At 40.5% G+C, this 19,289-nt stretch overlaps 1 protein-coding gene across 2 annotated transcripts in view; it reads left to right on the top strand.

Annotated features, from left to right (window-relative positions):
- The first annotated feature begins 364 nt into the window (after positions 1–364).
- The window catches only part of WAPL (WAPL cohesin release factor), a 70,749-nt gene continuing 51,824 nt past the window's right edge, over positions 365–19,289 (top strand). For both annotated transcript variants that reach the window (XM_080347423.1, XM_080347422.1), the window contains exons 1-2: positions 365–708; positions 4,018–4,541. In XM_080347423.1, the coding sequence (XP_080203549.1) occupies positions 4,040–4,541 (502 nt within the window). In that variant the 5' untranslated portion in view covers positions 365–708; positions 4,018–4,039. The remainder of the gene's footprint in view (positions 709–4,017; positions 4,542–19,289) is intronic.

The raw sequence follows: 19,289 nt of genomic DNA, 5'->3' as shown, positions 1-19,289 counted from the left end.
GGCCCCCGCCTTCAGCACCGCAGCGGCGGCGCGCTAGAACCCCCGGGGGCGCGGGCCTGAGCGGAGGCCACGGCGGGGCAGGTCCCGCCAGGCCGCGCCGCGCTGTTCCCGCCGCTCCGGGCCGCCCCTGCGCGGCCGAGCCCCCGCGGGCCCAGCGCAGCGCGGGCCCGGCCGCCGCTCCCTCGGGCCGCGCCGGGAGGCGGGTCCGCCGCGCGCCCCCCGCCCGGCCCGCCGTGTGCCCGACTGCGAACTACAGCTCCCGGCAGGCGCCGCGCGGGACGGGCCGGTATCGGCGCGGGGAGCGCATGCGCGGCGGCGGCGCGGTCGGTTGAGTAAGGCGGCGTGCGATTGGCTGCGGGCGGCGGCCGGGCGTGGGACGCGCAGTGACGGAAGGAGCGGGGCAAATGGCTGAGAGATGGTCCCGGGCCCCGTCCCGAGAGCGGCGATAATCCCGGCGCGGAGGAAGCGGCGCCGGAGGAGGCGGCGCCGGGGGCCCTAACGCCCGCAGCACCCCGGGAGGGTGCCGCCGCCGCCGGGGGAGGGGCGGAGGCGTCCCTTCGGCGAGCGCCTTTCGCAGGCGGCACTTCGGCGGCCAGGAACCGCGGCCAGAGCCACATCCGCGGCGCCGCCCGGAACACGCCGGGCCGGCGCCCGGGACTCGCTGCCCGGGATCCGCCGCCCGCCCCCACCGCCACGGCCGACGTCGAGGTAGGTGTCGGGCAAGGAGGCGACTGGGGGCGGCCACCCGGCGGCCGAGGCCTGTGCGGGCCGCGGAGCAGGCCCCGGCACCCCGACGGGCAGTGGCCCCCGGCCGCTGCTCCGGCACCGTCCCGCTTCCGGGGCGGGGGCGGCGGCCGCTGGCGGGACATGGCGGGCGGCCGCGGCCGCCCCCGGCCCGCCTGGAAGTTTTCGGGGCGGGAGTCGTAGGACTTTGCTCGGGGGTAAAGTGCGGTTTGGGAGCGAGAGGAGCGGGGGGGTGCGGCCTGCGAGGCCCGCGGCTGCCGTTGGGCTCTGCCGCGCGCCCCGCGCTGCGCCGCGGGCCCGGGACTGGCGGGTGGGGGCTGATTTTCCTGCGGGGCGGGGGGAGGGGGCCAAGAGGAAGGGAAATGACATCAGAGACCGTCGGTGGGGTGACCCGGTTCCGCTAGCACCCCCTCCCCCCGCCGCAGGGGGAGGGAGGAAAAAAGAAACTGTCACCGTGGGATTTCATCAGCTCCTTCTGCCTCCGTGCATTTAACCTATTTTCCTTCCCTTTGATTATGTAAGAGGAGCGGTGCGGAGAGCAGCCACGAGTAGGGATGGCTGATGGGCTTTCTGGGGAATTATCGGGGGTTTTCTGTCTGGCTGGGCTGCCGAGTTAGCCCTGGGGAATGACGGAGAATTGTGCTTGGGGTTTTTTTGCTTCTATTTACATTTCTTGCACTGCTCCAGATATTGCAGCGTGATGCAGGAGACAGAGGCAGGGAGTGCAAATAGAGTGAAATTGGCCAGGTTTTTTATTTCATCCAGAGTGAAAAGCAAGGGAGAATTTTAAGTTAAGAGTAAAAATCTTGATCTGTTGGTGCTCTCACGTAAGGAGGTGCATATGTATTTTCTGCTCATTGATCTCACTTTAAGATATTAGTTCATAGCAGAGTGTATTTGTATTTTCCTGATACTAATATTTTAACCTGTTCACATCATATTCAGTATTTGAGTTTTGACATTTTGATTCAAAACTCCTTATGAGATGATCTTAATTTTTTAAACTTACAAATAGGAAAATGTAGATGGAGCTCTGTTTTCTGAAAATAAAGTCCTCTTGACTGCAGGAGTTTTCTCTTTAAAACTGCAGCCATAAGCCATAATTTCAATCTGCCATTATTTTTGCAGACGCTGGAAATGTAGTGTTGGAAATACTTATTTGTGTCAGTGTTTAGGGAAGGAAAATGTGGCAGTGGTGAGTGTTTTGTTGTGGGTTTTTTTCCTTTTTTTTCTGTAAAGAGTTGTATAGAAACTGAGATGTTAATAAATATTTCACTTCAGTTTCTATAGCTCTAAAAAGTGGCCTTTCTGGTATAAAATATTTTGGTTAGTGTTATAAGTATTTTCAAGCATCACTTTGGCTGTTCATTTTCTGAAGCGTGTTTTAGTTTGACTCTTGGATGGGAAATAGGAAATTAGAGCTACTTACAAGGGAGCAAAAATAACCCAAAAAGTTTGGCAATGATGTGTTTGGAACAGCACAAAGTAGTCTGGCAGTGGGGGGAAAAAGAGGATGGAGAGTGGGCTTAGAGAGTAACGTGTACTAGGGTGAAGCAGAAGGGGTCTGCAGAGTGGCGTTTCACAGCAGAATCCTGGGCAGTAGATAAGCACGTCTTTACCCATCCATCTGCTGAACTGCTGGGGAGAAGAGTGTTTCCCAAAATGGTTGTTCCTGTATCCCTTCTCCATTGCAACACTATCTGTCTGTTAAACTTCTGAAGTTCAAATTTGATTCTTGTAATTCACTTAGAACTGCTGAAACTTAGGTGGATCGTTCATTTTGTTTGATAAGTGGAGGGCGGCCTGGTCTGATAAAGGGAGACTATTATTAGTGAGACAGCCTCGCTAGAGCAAAGTGGCAGAATGACGTTTCTGGAAACCAGTCTGGTGATCTTGGAAGAAGCCAGTCTGGCACGGCAGGTTGAGACACTGTGAGTGTTGACATCAAAACTAAAATGTGGAAGAAAGACCGTATAACACATATTCAAGGGAATGATAAAAACAGTTGTCCCGAACAAATAGATCGTATGATATGTTTATTAACAGTCATTTTAAGTGCTGTTTTTCGTATACTACTGTGTACAAAAGAAGATTACACTTTAAAAGTTGGATTTCTTTGATTCTGTAGCTTAAATAAATGCCCCTCCCTTTTTTAACAGTCATTTCTCCAGTATGGAGAGTAATTGTGGAGGGAAAGGTATACTTGATTAGATTCAGATTGACTATAAAGAATTCCAATTTCCTATTCAAGTTCGTACAAAAAAAAATAAATGCTGGTTTACAAAACAGATATGATAGTTTTGGGTTTATGTTGTTGGTTTTTGTCCAGTAGTTGAAGAATTTGTTTTGGAAAAAAAGAAACAAGTTAGTCTGTCTTCATTCTTGAGTTAAGCAAAAGTAGGAACAGAACACAAGCAGGGAACTGTTTAAATGTGTTCCTGTTTAATCTGTTTGTATATTAACTTTATTTCTCCGAGAGACCAAACTGTGAATCGGGCTACAGCTGTAACAGCCAGTAAACAGTCACAGTTTGTGCTGGTCTGCATAAGGTGTCCTCCGTGTTCTTAGAAATGGATTGAGAAGTGTCTCTTTGTTCCTGTCCCTTGATCAATCAGATTTACTCCTGAGGGATTGCTGTGTACCAGTCTTGACCATGACAGTGCAGATGGCATAAACCACATCGTATTACCAAATAATATACTTGCTGAGTATGCCTGATGTGCAAGAAGAATGTGGCGTGAAGTTGTCATTGTTGTGTGATGAATTAGTATTTAAAATAGCTAGAGCATCTTGAAATATTTTGTCAGTTTTTTACATTTAACTACAAAGAGTCTCTTTAAAGCCGTACTGTGTTATTGGACTGTAGCAAAGAGCTGCATGTTCAGATGTGGTGAAAATATCGTTTAGTTTTCTGCTGATGTTTCATGAAAGCAGTGCCCTCTGTACTTGAAAATATAAAATTAGAGCAAACCAGTACCAAAAATAATGTATTTGTAGCAGAGTTTTCTTCAGGATCCATTGTGCCATTGTTTTATAAACGTGCAAGTAACTGAATTTTGATTAAAGTTGGTAGATACACTACTTATTGCAGAAACTTTGGATGTAATGACATTCACATGTAAATGAGTTAGTCTGTAGAAAGAAGCAGATGATGTATCTGTTGCTTGTGTGACATGTATGTGCCTGGTGCTTGTAGGCCCAATAAAGGGTGGAAATACAATCATTTGTACTAAAAAGTTGGTGAATATGTGTTTCTTCTTTCTTTTCCAACAGAGAATATGAAACAGGAGCCAAAATGACATCCCGATTTGGAAAGACCTACAGCCGGAAAGGGGGAAACGGCAGTTCCAAGTTTGACGAAGTATTTTCCAACAAACGGACCACCCTTAGTACAAAATGGGGAGAAACCACCTTCATGGCTAAATTAGGACAGAAGAGGTCCAGTGTCAAACCAGATATTTCCGAAGTTCCTAAAAAACCCAGAATTGAAGATGAGGTAACAGAGGATCCATTTGGATTTGACAGTGATGAAGAATCTCTTCCCGTGTCTTCGAAGAATGTGTCACAGCCTAAAGGCTCCTCTCAGCTGGAACCTGGTGAAGCTGCTCAGTCCGAGGACTTCACTCCTCTACTTGAAGCAAACAGCAGAATTAATCAACCAGACAGCGGAGAAAGCATTGCATCCAGCAAGTGCATACCTTTTGATAATACTGTTCCTCTCTTGAAAGAAAAGAGCACAAGCAAAAATGTGGAAGATGGAGAATGCAAAGGTGGCAGCGCTAAACTCATACCTGCAGGTATGTTTACTCAACTATCCAAATAGTTCTGTTATCTTCCAAGTTTTACTACTCTATGTTTAGACTTCATGTTTTCAGCGGTTGGTTAAATGTTCTAATAAAACGATGGGGCAATTAATTGTAAGGAACTGTAAAGGTTACGATATTTAACCAAAAACGCCAGGAAGCATTCTGAATTTTACATATTGGTCTGAGATCCCAGGCACTTAAATCCTGAGTCTGCAAAGTGAGGTACAATGGTTTAGATTCAACATAGTATGTTAGTCCACCTTGAATAGGATGGAACAATAATCTTCCTTTGCTAAAATTTGTTCTGAGCCCAGTGCATTTGTGGTTTTTAACATGTAGTATTTTGAAGAGCGATGAGTTGTTACTAACAATGCTTTATTCTGAAGTTGCTGGCTTTAATTTGGTGTGAATTTATGGTTACTACCGTGCAGATGTGGATACAGCTTACAACCTGCCTTATTATTTGTATAGAAAAAGTACTTTCCTGATCTTCAGTTGAAAAAAGGTGTGTGTGTATATATATATATATTTTTTTTTTTTTTTAATTAGCACATCTTTACAATGTGTACATAGAAAGCTTCAGAGCTATGAAACAGAATTCTGTCAAACTTCTTCTAGAGGCTGTTTGCAGGCTCTGAAGTGTTTGTAAGAAATCTTAATATTTTTGAGAGGGAATTCACAAACCTCATGGATCTGAACATTTCTATAATTTTGTACAAGTCATTCTTAGACAAGATCAGATGTTATTATATCTCATTAGAAGTTTTCATATAATGGGCTGATTAAACTGCAGCTTCTAAAATTGCACAGAAGATCCCATTAGATGAATCTTGATGAAGATGACACCTACTGACTTGCTCTATCATCATCAGCTTTAATGAGAAGAACTTGCGTAACTTCGAAATCTCAGCTATAGTTAACTCTAGCATCAGAGATTTGAGTGGACTTGTTCAGTTGTTGTACAGTGGACAAGAAGATACTTAATAGTGGAAGATATATAAATATATATATATATATATATATATAGCTCAGTTATATTGCTAATAAAATGATCTTGCAAATAATACAAGAAGAAAAACAAGAAGTGTTGCTTTGAACTGTTGTTTGACAGACACGTTGGTGGGACATGTAGTTGTCTTTTGATCTTACTCTTATTTTTGCTGCTGAATTATTTCTAATTTTCATATGATTTTCTGATGTTTATTTGTCTGTATGATCTACCTTCAGTCTGGAAATGCAATTTATGTTTTGCTAAGTTTGAATATAGTTTTCATAAGAGATTGGATAGATTTATCCCCCAATACTTACAAGGAGAAGAGACAGTAATGAGTTTCCTTGGTTGTTAATGAGAGGTTGTAGCAGAGCAGGTTTTACAGTGAAATGGTTTCCATGTAGAAAAGCTTTGTTAGGACATTATTTTTCAGGTTGGAAAAGAAAAGGAGAGCTGGGGGGAGAAAATGTGATCGAGCTCTGAAAATTCGTAGTGTGTGAAAAGCCAAGAGGAACAGACTTCAGCAGTTTCCTTGGTGTTTCCTCGTTCCAGTGTTGTGGAAAATAATAAAATACAATATTAAGTGCAGAAAAACTTCTGATGCCTATTTAAATTCTAAAACTCCTTGTTAGACAATACTTTATACACGATAAGTATATACAGCTCTAAAAGAAAGGAAGATGATGGTTCTTGCTGGACAAGTCCATCAGTGGCTGCTGAGCGTGGTGGTGGTGGTGATCTGGATGCAGAGGGGAGGTGACTTCAACAACAGTTTACTTGGAGAAATTCTGTTTGTGATGCTTTCCTGAGGTATTTGTTACTGACTGCAATTCAGCAAGGAATAGTGAAGGGCAAGGTGCATCTGAACCTGGTGATGCTGTTCTTTTCAGAATCCATTACATTATTTTTACACCTAGTCAAAGGAAGATAAAAACTCATTTCAGAACTTTCTGAAGAAATTAAATCCAACTAAGAATGAATCTTTGCAAAACATGCTAGAAGGCCCTTTAAATAAGGGTAAGGAAAACAAGAATGTCGTTTTGGTGCTAGTGTTTGTTTTGGACAGCTAGTGTAAGTGAAACTTGGATGGTTTAAGCAGCTGTTATGCTTGTGTGTAGACTGATCCAAAATAAATGAATATTGTCTCTGAATAGGTCACTTGGAACATTGAGCAATTAGTGATACAGTTACCAAGTGTAAATGTAGGTACTTCAAAGGTTTCTTTGTTATATTGACAACCAAGTAAATTTGATTATATAAGACTTGACTTGCAGAACTGGAGAGAGTTAATTTTGTTGATTTGGGGATGGAAGTATAAGGGAAGAGGGGAACCTGAGGGAGGAAAAGCTGAGTAATGATGAAAAGGTTGTTTCTTATTGTGTGGTCTCCTCCGATACAGTGTGTGTACTTCTATTGCTTACATGTCCTCACCCTTCCTAGTGTCTCTTGCACTCTGCCAGATTCAACCACATTTGTTCAAAGGACTTAAAAGATCCTTGAGACAGCAAGCGCTGCTACTCCTGAAGAGGAAAGAAAGGGGAAAAAAAACACAACACACACACAAAAACAACAACAAAGCCCCACAGAAAAACAACAAAAACAAACCAAAACCAACAACCAAACAAACAACAATAAATGAATAAACAAAAACACCAAAACAAATAATTACACCAAGAAAGCCCATCTTGGCATCTCTAGGTATAGGAAACTAGGCTATATTGGTACTGATGTTCATTAAAGTGCTTGTTAAGGTGTTTGAAGTGCAATGTGCTACTTGTTGTCCTGATACTGACTAGAGAGTGCATGAATCAAGGCTTCACGACCTCCTGACAGCAGGTACCACCATTGTATCGTATTTCTTTACCTGAATAAGGTGAGAATGATGACTTAACGTGGATATGGGTAATCTGAAAGCTGCAGTTTAGCTTGCGAATTCTGCTCCTGATGTATTATCCTGCCTCCATGTCCATTTCTTTGGACGTTAAAACAAAGGTGATGCAATGTCAGTTAACATTAATGTTTGATATTAAAAAGCAGTCTGTTTTTTGTGTTGTTTTAAAAGTTGTGCAACTGTGTAACACAGGTGAGGATCTGTATCTTTTAATTGATACGACTTTCTGGTGGGGTTTTTTGAGGGGCTCTTTGTGGTTTTGTTTGGTTTATGTATTTTTTTAATAGCCTTCAGCTGGTGCTTGTAACAATCTCATTTTAAAGGCTTTGAGAAGCTCTTAATATGGAAAGCTTCTCGTAATCTTAGACACTAATGTTGCTTGACCAAGTCTTAATACTGTCAGAAGAATGTTCACGAGTAATCCTGTACATCCTGTAAACAGGTAGTTTACAGGTAGTGGGAGATTAGGTAAATTGGAAATAGCAACAGAGTATTCAGTGTTAATAGTTACTGTTAGGTCACTTTTTTTAAGATAGGACGACTTGGTAGCTAGAAAGTAAGTCATGTCATTGGAAAAATATTCTACTGGTTATTCATATCAAGCAAAAATGCAACAACTTGGTAGCTAGAAGGTGAGATTTTTTTATGAGAGTCTAACAGTAGGATAAGATGGAAATCCACTTGCTTAGATTTCTGAAACACCTTGGTAGATTTGTGTTTATTTGTTTTTTTTAAACTGTTTAGCTGCTTCTGTGATTCTTTAAGACATAAACCCAAATAGTATTTCACGCTAAGTTCTCCTGCACATAAGCTTCTGTATAAAAACATGGCCTTGCAGAGCACATTGTGAGGTGCTAGTTAAAAACCAAATCTAATAACTTTGTTCTTAGAATATTTTTGTTAGCTTGTGCGTTGAAATTAGCGTAATACAGTTTTTCAGATTAAAATCTGAGTCAAGGCTCGATGGATTTTAAAAGATGGTTTGTCATTCCATAATGATACTAGTCTATTAATATATTTCAACATATTTCAGTTGAGGGAAGCACTACTTCTGTCATTCTTGTGTGAGAGTTTGTGTTTTGACCCTGGATGTTGCGATCACTTGCTGTGTTTCGCTTGTGTGCCGAGGGCTGAGCTCTTGGAGCCTTTGGAGGGTCTAGTCCAAGGTGTTGATGCTGTTGGTGAGATAAGGCTCCTCGGTCAAGAGATATCTCAAGTGGTTAGATGATGCATCTCGTCTTCAGACACCTTGTGCTCCTCCTGTTTGTGGTTGTGTTAATTTGATATTTAATTATGCTTTTAACTTAGAAGTCTGGTTTGTTTTAAAGACTGTGAGTTTATTTCTTGAAAATTTATTTTGCTTGCTGTGGAGAAATAGAAAATAGAATGGCTTAAAATGTCTTTTCAGAATACAGAGCAGTGTAGGAATAGTATCCCTTTCTGCTGTGCTGTGATGCTAAGTGGTTATTGTCTCGGCAGTGTCCTTTGAGGCTTTTCAAGATTAGAAGGACAAATTACTGCATGTAAAATATGTGATACTTGCATTTTTTCCCCTAACGGAGTAATTATGAAAATAGCTATTCTGCGTCTTGTCATTTGTTACTATGTACTGGTATTCAAACAAGTCTTTGTTCTGGAAGTAGTGTTGTTTGTTCTTGGTGCTGTAAGGAAACGTCTGCCTGTTTGCTGTTCAGTTCTTTTGTGTTTCTAGGTAGTTCCTTAGCGGCCTCGTTTTTCATTTGAGGCTCATGCACATGTCGGTAGCAAATTGAAATGGCAAATGCAATCCTTCTTAATAACTTGTGCTTATGCAAGACAGGAGTGAAGGGATACAACTGTGCTTAACTACTTCATGACCCAGTGTGCAGAATCGAAAGGCATACTGAGCGAAGAGAGTCATTTGCAGAAAATAGTTACCCTGAAAATAAGATAGTTCAAGTTATCAGGTCTGCTCCCAACAGACCATCCTGATAGTACCTTAGTGAATGTGTCTGCAAAGCCTCTGCATCCTGATTATGTGGGTGGGGGAGCCCTGTCTTTAGAGTTAAGTTGCATCTTCTCAAATTCAAGTTTGTTAAATAATTACATTTGACAGCACGATTTGCCAGGATATTCCTTTCACATTGTTTTGGAACTTCTGTTTTGTATTTAACATTGACGTTAAGATAATAGTTAGGGCTGAGTCATGTTATCTTTCTTTCTCTGCAGAGTTGCTGGGTGCAATTTATTTACCTCTTGAAGAAGAATTTCGCTTTAGTCATTTGCTTTCCAAAAATGGAGCAAAAGTTGGGGAAAACTGAATGAGGTCTGAGCATTTGGCTGTGTTAGGAGACAGCTGGCAGCACCCATGATTAAGAAGAACTGCAGCTGTGCTCTGGCAGGCTCAAAGCATTAAGAAACTGATAGCAGAGAACGAGAAAGGTCTGCCAGAAAATATGTATGCCCCTAGAATTTCAGTGTTATGATGTTTGTTTAGATGGCAATAATTATGCTGGGTATATAGATAGCTGGGGCTTATCCACAAGTCCTCTCTTTTTCAGTTGTTCTTGTTATGGTTCCCTCTTTAAGATATCCTTTCTCCCCTTACACACAGAATTGTCTTGCTTTGTTAGTAGCCCAGGTTCAAACGAGTGTGATAATTATTTGCGACTTTGTTTTCTTTGGTATTACTCTGATACTTCTCTGAATATTTGGTGGTGTTGGGTTTTTATTGTGTTTTTTGTTTTTTGTAAATACCCCAGTATTTAGAAAGGAATCTTCTGATTTCTGCAACATATTTTTCATAATGACAGGTACATGTGTAATATGTGTGTCCATGTACAGAGCACACACATATTTTCCCTCAACCCATAACACTCTCAAACAATAGTGAGGTTGTCAAGACCTTTTTTGGAATCCATACTTTTAAAATCATTCTTTCTTTATGGACTTGTACAATGAACAGTTAGTTTTTAAAAGGTCAAACTTTTGACTGCTTCTTCACTTCTTTCATGTTTAAAAAGTTGAAATAACTTTGCATTCAAAACAGCTGGCCAGTGCTTTTAGAAGAAAAAAACCTGTTAACGTGTGTACCTCTTAAATGGACCAAAGCATGTAGGAAAGCAGACAACAGTTGGTGAGGAGGCCATTTCAGGTTCAAACTGCTGAGATCTTATTAACTGTACGGAAAATGTTTTTCAGATTCAAACTTAGCTCGTATTTTCTTTCTAAGAAACTGCTACCGTATGCAGTAAAGAGTTTCAGCATATTGATGAGTAGTGTCTGAATTCAAGCTGACTTAGCCTAAGGATGCATTTGTTTTCACAGTTGTTGGTGCTGCTATGTTATAATATGCTTTAATACTTCTTTTTAATAAGGGCTCATGCAACAAAATTCAGTGAAGAAAAGCTTCTTTGGCATGTGCCAGCCCCTTGTGGTGCCCATGACACTTGGTTGTGTTTTCCCTGCAAGGAGCGGGTAGTTACTTTCCAGGATCAGCTTTCTCCTGCTGCTGGGAGCAAAAGATGCCCTTTTGGGCTACCCGTGAGGAAGAACGTGTTGGTTTCACTGGACTTTCCATCAGAGCTGAACACGATACAGGTGGTTCAGGCTCTGACAACTCTTGTGTTACAGGCTGCAGCCACTCTCCTGGCTGTTGGATTTGATGTTGCACAATTACTCGTGTCTTCAGGATGACTTTATTTTTAGACTTCTGACCAAGGGGTGTTCCTTGCAGTGATGTAGAGTTCTTCAAAGCTTAATTCTTTGCTGGAAGACAAAAATTAGTTTTCTTTCTACAGGAAGGGGTTTTAGCATTGTTTACTATGTCTCCAATTTGTCCTTCATTTGAAAGAGCTGTGAACTCTGGATGTGAGTTGGATGTGAGCATTGACTACATGCTGCATGGTATGTTGGGTTTTTACAGTGTCTGTAGGGTCACATTTTATTTTATACTGTTATGAATGTGGGTAGATACAGATCTGAGGCAATGTTAGAAAAGTAGTGTTTTTCTTGTGAGTCTATAAACACCAGAAGAAAAACAGACTTTAAACTAGGTGTTCAGAATGTTGTACAAGAGTTTTAAGCAAGATTAGAAATAAGAGTGAAGGAGGAATTACAGTTATTCCAGCTGTGAAAGACAAAGTGTGAGACTATAGTTGTAACTTCCACAACAATACTTGCTTGGGAAAAAAAAAAGGGGGTTGAAGTTGTAGGTCTTTAATTTGATAGTAATTGAGAGGCTGGATATAGCTGATAAAAAGCAACCTAGATTTAATTTTGTAGCTATATTTTGACTGAAGGAGGAAATGCCTTTAGTATGAAAGACTGAATTCGTAATTTTGAGGTTTAATGGGTTTTTTTCCCCCCCCAAATGTTTGCTGTGAAGGCAGTTGTGCTGCCCACAGAACAATGTGTGCTTTGGCCAGGTGCGCGTAGATCGGTATGAAGGTGGTATTGAGATATGCAGTGATTTAAGATACAATGAAAGATCAGTGTTCAGGCAGAATACCTAATGGTTGCTACCTGAAGCAGCAGAAGAGGGGAAGAGCAGTTGGATTGTTACTTCAAAAAACCATTTTCCCTTACCATTGAAAATGTGCCTGAGATAAAGGCAAGTGGAATTACAAGGAATTACTTCTTCTGGCTCCAACAGGTGCCCGAGGTGAGAAGCAGGAATGCCGTGGTTGGGGTTCGGCTGTTCCCAGGGTGGATGGAGCCCCAGCATGCTGGGCTGTTGGGCTAACAGCACAACAGACCATGTTTGTAAAGTGTGAATATGTGTTAGCTTCATGGAATGAAGTAATGGTTACCAAACTGAAATATTTCCTCTAGATGATTTGACAGAAGAAAAGGTGTCTCCTGTCTGTCTCAACACCTATATGTTTAGGATAGCTACTCTTAAGAGGTGTAATGCAACTGAGAACTTGTTTCATGTATAGTTTAAATAAATAATAAATTCAGCCTTTTCATATAAATTGCCTTATAATTTTGATATTCAGAGTGCTGGAAAGGAAACAAGAAAAGACAAATTATTCTTAAGGAAAATAGGTCTGTGATGGCGGTAAATTAGATCTCATCACTTCAGAGTTTTCTGTGGAATTCTGCAAAAGAAGATGCCTCTTAAAACATCTGCAAAAAGGCAAACTTTCTATCCAACCTGTATGCAAAGTTGTTGGGAACTCATTTTGATTCAAAGCAACTAAAGAACCAGAATTTATGATCATAGCTATAGATGTGGTGGTTCTATAATTTTAGCTGTTTCAGTGATTGTCAGCCATGAAACTGGTCTTGAGAGCCTCATCTTCCGAGGCTCTTACGCTTCTTATCTTCTGTTTATGCCTAATAACAGGCACTGCATTTCGAGATCTTATGGGCATCAGTGGTTAATGATGGATCTAAGTAAATTTTGTCGCTTTCTCAGGATTGTGTATTTTATAGCCATAGCTTTTTTCTGTGTTTACCAGCTGTTCAATCATAGGCAGAAAATGGATCAAAGGAGTTCAGTCTGTAACCTTTTCTCCTTACCAACCAAAACACTTCATTTCCAATGCAGAGTGGAAGAGAGAAACTGTAATGAAATTTGTTTTCTTATTTGGAGAAAAGCATGGCTGCTCTGCAGTTGCTGGTTTTCTGTCCAAACCAGAGAAGACACTGTATGTCACCTTTGGGCTCTCTTCCCAGAAATGAGGAATGTGATACAAGCAGCTGGTAAAGATTAATCTTTTCTTTTAGCTTGGTCAGCTTCAAATTGTAAAGTGATGTAGCTTTCTGCTTGGGAACATTGGTGATGGTGTAATGGAGCCATAACGAATGTTTCTGAGGGTTCGGGAGCATCAGGCAGAGCTGTAGCTCATAATGAGCTTAACAAACTGTTTCCTGCATCCTGTGTCAGTGCTCTGCCTGCTCATGAGCTGTGAATGTGTGTGCCCTCAGGAGCTGGAGGGATCTGAAGGCCCTCCATACACTTTTTTTTTCCTTATTGCCTCCTTTTCCTTGATATTTCATTTTCTTTTACATCTGTCTTGGTAGTCGGGTGTTTATTTGAAGAGAAATAAAGAGGAATAAAAAAATGGCAGCATGCCACCTGTCTGCCTTTTTAAAGATTTAGTTGCTTCTGACTAATATTATCTATACATTCACAATTAATCCTTCGAATTTATGTGGCTAATAGTGAAAGAAACCTAGTTTAAGTTTGTAGATATGTTTTCATGCTTCCATGCTTCATTTGCTATTAAAATGAAGGCTTCTACAGCTAGTTACACAGCAGTGAAGGAACACAAGGGCTCATGCTACAAATGCTACAGAAGGTGATATGTCTTGTTTGTAGCTTGGTGATGCTTTGGTTAGTCTTCATCAGGAATTGCTAGAAATGAGAGAAAACTAACCTGGACTTCAAGTTAATATGGCTAGCATTTAATACTGGCAACTCTTCCATGAGTAAACAGAAGAAATAAGCGTTTATTTTGCATATGTGGTAATAACACCTTAGCATGTTTTCTTAGCATACCAACGCTAATATTGACTGTCCATTTGTTCGATTTCCTAATAACATTTGTGCTTGTTAACTAGTTTTGATCAAACTTGGAGTGGTAAGGAGAGATTTCAAAGACACAATGCTGTTTCAAGTGTCATGAAAGATGGTGGTGTGAAAAACTTGAGTTGAATTGATTCATCTGTTCCCTTAGCTCTCTCTTGTCTGCCTGCTGGTATGGAAAACATGGTTGTGCCCGGGTCCCTAATCTGTTTGTGCAAGCCGCAGCAAGCTGGCGAGCCAGCACATGTTGCTGCACGTGATCTGCAGCGTGTGCTGTCCTCTGCTCATCAAACAGCTTGGTGCTTTGAGTTGTGGGGCATTAAGCTTTGGTCTGTGAGCCCCGAATCTGTTCAGGACAGAAATTCACATTAAAAGACATTGTTCTCAGAGCCTGCGAGGCTGCTCTGTGCTCCATGTAACTTAAAAATAGCGAAGAGGCTTCTGCAACTTCTATCACTGAACTGGTAACAAAAGCATATAGTGTTTGACCTTAGGTAATTACTGTTAGACTGTTAATGATGATTTGATTTTTATGGAGCTGAAAATTATGTATTCAGACTTGGAGCCAAGCAACTTAATCTTGTAAGTTAAATGGAAATGAAATTGAAATGGGGACTAGGCAGGAGGATACATTTCTTGATGGCTAGTTTAGATTATGTTGTTTTGGTTTGGTTATTTTTTGCCAAGAAGAGCCTTTGGTTTCCTAGAGGATTTTTCCCTTCACTTTGTTTTGGATTCTGTTTTGGTATATGCTGTACCCGAAGGATCAGGGCATGAAATTGTTAACTCTTGCAGCTTTGGTAGTTGATGGAGAAAGTTGTATCTCTTCTCCAAACTTCAGTGTTTCTTCTTCAAGTAAGATGGCTCTGTCAATCTGTTAAGTTTCATTAGCGTAACTATTCTAGTATGTCATCAATAATGACATGAGAAAATACCAGTCTGAGCTGTCTAAAACATTCTGTGAGGGATCTATAACGACATGTACTTGTTGTTACCAGAGGTGAAAAAGAGGTAGCGAATGTGACCACCCACTCCAAGCACTGGTGGACAGTCAAACGTCGGGCTTAGAATTACCCATGTTTTTGCATTTTTAAAACCTTTATGCATTTGTTTCTTTGCCATTTTGTGTACAGTATAAAGTGACTGGAGTCACTTAGCCAATTGTGGAGATAAATTGCAATATGGTCTCTTTATTTGTTCTTCTGGCAATTTCTTATTTCATCATGAATACAGAAGTGAAGTTTTTTGAGCTGTGTGAATAAAGAAATTCCTTAGAGTCCCCTTGTTATATTCACTGCCTGCACTAGAAGTCGGCTTGAATGAGTACCAGAGCTCCTACTCAACTGGTCTAGTGTGGCTTTTGCTATGGAAAAACTATTGGCCTTCACTTTTTTTGTTCTGTATGACAATATATAGCTAAAGATTGAAGACAAGAAGCATATTGGAAGTTGCCTTTCTATCTTCAATTAGTAACTTACCTTCTTTTCTTTGCAACATTCCGTTTTAAACACTTATGAATGGCATATAATTATAAAAAAAAAAAGAGTAGTGATTCTTTTCACTCTGGCAGTTTCTGTATGCCTCGCAATTCTTTTAGACCTTTCACTGTCTCAAGTAGTCTGTAATTATATGGTGTCTTTTATTATTACTGTGATCAAACTAAATGTTTTGTAGGTGGGGAGATATTCTTCATTTGCTCATATCATGCAATGAAGAAGTAGTAATGCTTCTGAGGGCTACCTGGGAGCTCATTTTCTGGTAGATGTTAGTTTCTTAAGAAGAAAATCCCTTTAAAATAAAGCAATGTGTTACGGGAACTTAGTGAAAAAATAACATTGACACATCTTAATGTCAAAATTATCAGAGATGTCCAGCTGAAGGATGTAGGTGTCTCATTGCTAAAGAAAATAAATTTCACTTCTTTAAAAGAAGTCTTTAGGAGGCAAAATCTGGACTTGCATTCTTCCTTTTGTACATGATTTTAAAAATGAAAAGACAACAGGTAGTCCCATTATGGCTGCTTATGTTGGCCAGAAAGCATTTTGTGTTCTGTTGGATACATAGAATAGCATTTGTTCCATCTAGTGAGTGCTTACATTAAGCATGTATTTTTAAAAAAAGATATGAACAGAATGTTCTCTTTATACCCATCTAGTCTCAATGATATAATTAGTTTAGATGTGCATTTGTTTAATGTTTAAAGGTTTATTACTGAAAAAGCAAGGGTTGATTGCCGAAAACGCAGTGGGATTTTGAGAAGTCAGTTACATTTCCACTGTTAGAACATTTTTGCATGTCTAGAGGACTATAGACTACTGTCTTATATGAATTGAATATAGTGCGTTGTATGACTTTGAATTTTTATGGTCACCTTACAAAGGTTACTTGCAGCAACCATCTTCATAATTCCTTAAATACAGCTTTTGGTCGTGTGCATCTCTGTGTGTGTAAAAACATCTCGATGTGTTTGGTGGGAAAGAAGAGAATTTTCGCTTTTTTTTCCCAATGTATGAGCAATCCTTAAGACTAGACATAAACTAGAGCATAAAATAAAGCAAGAGGTTTGTATAAGTGTGTGAGTGTTTATCGGTTAACATTTAATTTAGACTTGCCAGTCATTTAGACTGACTCCCTTGTATTCTGGTAATTAAGTTCTAGAGATTTAAACAGAAAACAAATCATGATTACTACAGCAGATTGTTATGGTTCTTAGGAATATTGTAGTAGCACCTGGCAGGGGGGAAAACCGAACACTCTCTGGTGGATTATATAGTTATATGCTGTTGCTGAGCTGAAATTACTTGGGAGACTTATTCTGGTATTTGAGCCCCAAAAGAGCCTAATTGCAGTTAAAATTGGGAGGAGAAATTAGATGCTTCTTTTGAACTACAGAATATCTAATAGTTCAAAATTAGTTCATTTTCTCATCTCTTCTCTGTATTTTCTGTATCTGTAAATAAAACTATGTTTTGTGTTTCCTACAGTCATGCTAGCTTCTGCTGTAATAGTTACTACAGATAAATATTGTAATTTTTTAAATCAAGGTTATTGAGTTGCTGGTATTGTACCCCTTTGGGCAATTAGCAAGTGATTTGCAGTAATTTCTGGTGTAGAAGCTTCAGTCTGACAGCTATTGACCCACTGATGAGCTGAAAACAGTGTCTTGACAAAGTGTCCTTTGAGGAATTATTCCTCTAAATGTCACTGCTTAGTTTTCCATTAATGCATTACGATGACCTGGTTTTAAGGCCAAACTTTCTACCTGGTGTACAGTAAATGCTTTCCTGGTTACGTTTTTCATCAGCCTTGCTTATTATTGGAGATGGAAAAACCTCCCTGCTGCCATTAAGACTTCTGAAGTACTGACTGGTGTAAAAACCACCACACCTTTTTCCAAATAGTTGAATAATGTATCTTTGGGCACAGATTGCTTGGTAATTTTTTGCCACCACCACCAACCCCCCCTTTTTTTTGTCAATGCTTCTGATGTCTATGAGCTGTATATATTTTTGTATATCACTGGCATCTTCAGTCTGTTTTCCAGGCTGGATGTGTGGATCATGTTTTCTGCTTGAGAGTACAGTCTGTAGCTGAAATAATGATTCAAGCTGAGACTATGTGAAATTAAATTTCGGCTTTTTTTCATCTCAGAACAGATTCCTGAATTATTTGGCTCTTGGGTTGTAATGTGCATATGCACACATGTATTCTGTTCCTTCCCTGGGAAGATGAGATTTGATTTGGTCCTCGATGAAACGTGGCTCTTTAAAATCCCAGACTTCCTTAGGATGGGAAAACCATTCCCTTTCCAGATACGCAGACAGAAACATCTTATTAGCAACTCTGTATTGTTTATTAAACCAAGACAGGCGTATTTTAAATATACTTTAAATATTGCTTAGAGTTTCATTGATTCAAGTAAATATGCACTAAGATATGGAACCATTAGTGGTGAGGCTACCAAATAGCGTATTTTAGCAAGAAAGTCTGAGAATTTTTTTAGCTTAATTTGCTGGGATTTGTGCCTAAGTATTATGGTAGTCGTCAGTTGCACAGTAATATTAAGCATATGGGAGGGAATAAGGAACATATTGTGCACTCTTTGATTATAGGAAGGTTAATTTTGGTTAGGCCTCTTAGAGATTGAAATGGGAATAACAAGAATTATTGTATAATGTATTGATACTGAAAAAGATAAAACAAGGTTCCATCACTGAGATGGCTCAGACTGATGTTCTTTGGGGAATTTAGTTCTGCATTTCATATATTCTGTTAAGAGCTTTTTTTGCATTTCTGGCTGAGTATGGAAACTTGTATGACAGACCTCAGCTGGACTCCAAGAAAACTCAGGTGCCATTTGTGAGATATTACTTATCCTCTCTCCTTGAGGAATTTCACCCAGGATTAAACCAATTTCCTGCAATTGGTGGTAATTTCTTTAACAGAATTTTCTGCTTGCACCTTGGAGTTCTTTTATAAACCATATGTGCAAAGATGTCATTTAGATGATGCTGGTTTATTTTGAAGACAAGCGAACCAAAGTCCCTGGAACAATACCAGTGCTCACTTTCCTCATCAAGATGGTTGAAACCTTTTGGTCAGTGCTATGAAACTTCTGTGCCACTTGGGTAAATGAGCTGCTAGAGTTTAATGCAGTCGGGGCTAATGCTGAAGGATGCTGAAGCCTTCATTTTACTGATGAATTCAGGAAGCACTTGCCACCTAACAAATCTGAACCTCAGGCCTTGCATTCTGCCAGTGCAGCCTCTTCTATTACTGGAGCGTTCTGTACCTGTTTCTTCAAAGCATGTTCTCTTCTAGCATCTCCTTTTCTACTTGTCCCTGTCCCAGCCGCTTCTGTTTCTCCAGTTGATCTTATCCTGTGCTACTCTTCTAAGCCTCAGGGCTTTCTGCATTCCAGTCGTGTTTATCTTGCAGTCCTGGCCCAGGCAGCGGGTACAGAGCGCGCTGATAGCGATGGCAGACACCTTGGCTCCCGTGTTCAGTTAGACTGTATCCGAAATGTCAAATTTCTGCTCATCTTGTTTCCAGGAAATAATGTACTTGTATTTCTGGGTATCTTTGTGTGTGTTGATGTGCAAGAGCGGAGTATGGCAGATGCAATCTTCATGAAACTGGTACTAAATCTACTGAACTTTGGTTGGTATTCAGGCAAACCAAAGGTTTCCCTGTGAACCTGTGATGAGAATTGCATTTTCTGTATTTCTTCTGGAAGTCCAAATATTTTAATTTGAAGCAGCAAAATAAAATAACAATTGCTGAAGTTGTTCACTGCTCTGGGTACATTGATTAAATCTTGTGATACAATTTGTAACAGGGACT

Source organism: Nesoenas mayeri (assembly GCF_963082525.1).
Source record: "Nesoenas mayeri genome assembly, chromosome: 7".
Classification (NCBI taxonomy): Eukaryota; Metazoa; Chordata; class Aves; order Columbiformes; family Columbidae; genus Nesoenas; species Nesoenas mayeri.
This window is presented reverse-complemented; position numbering and strand designations above follow the sequence as displayed.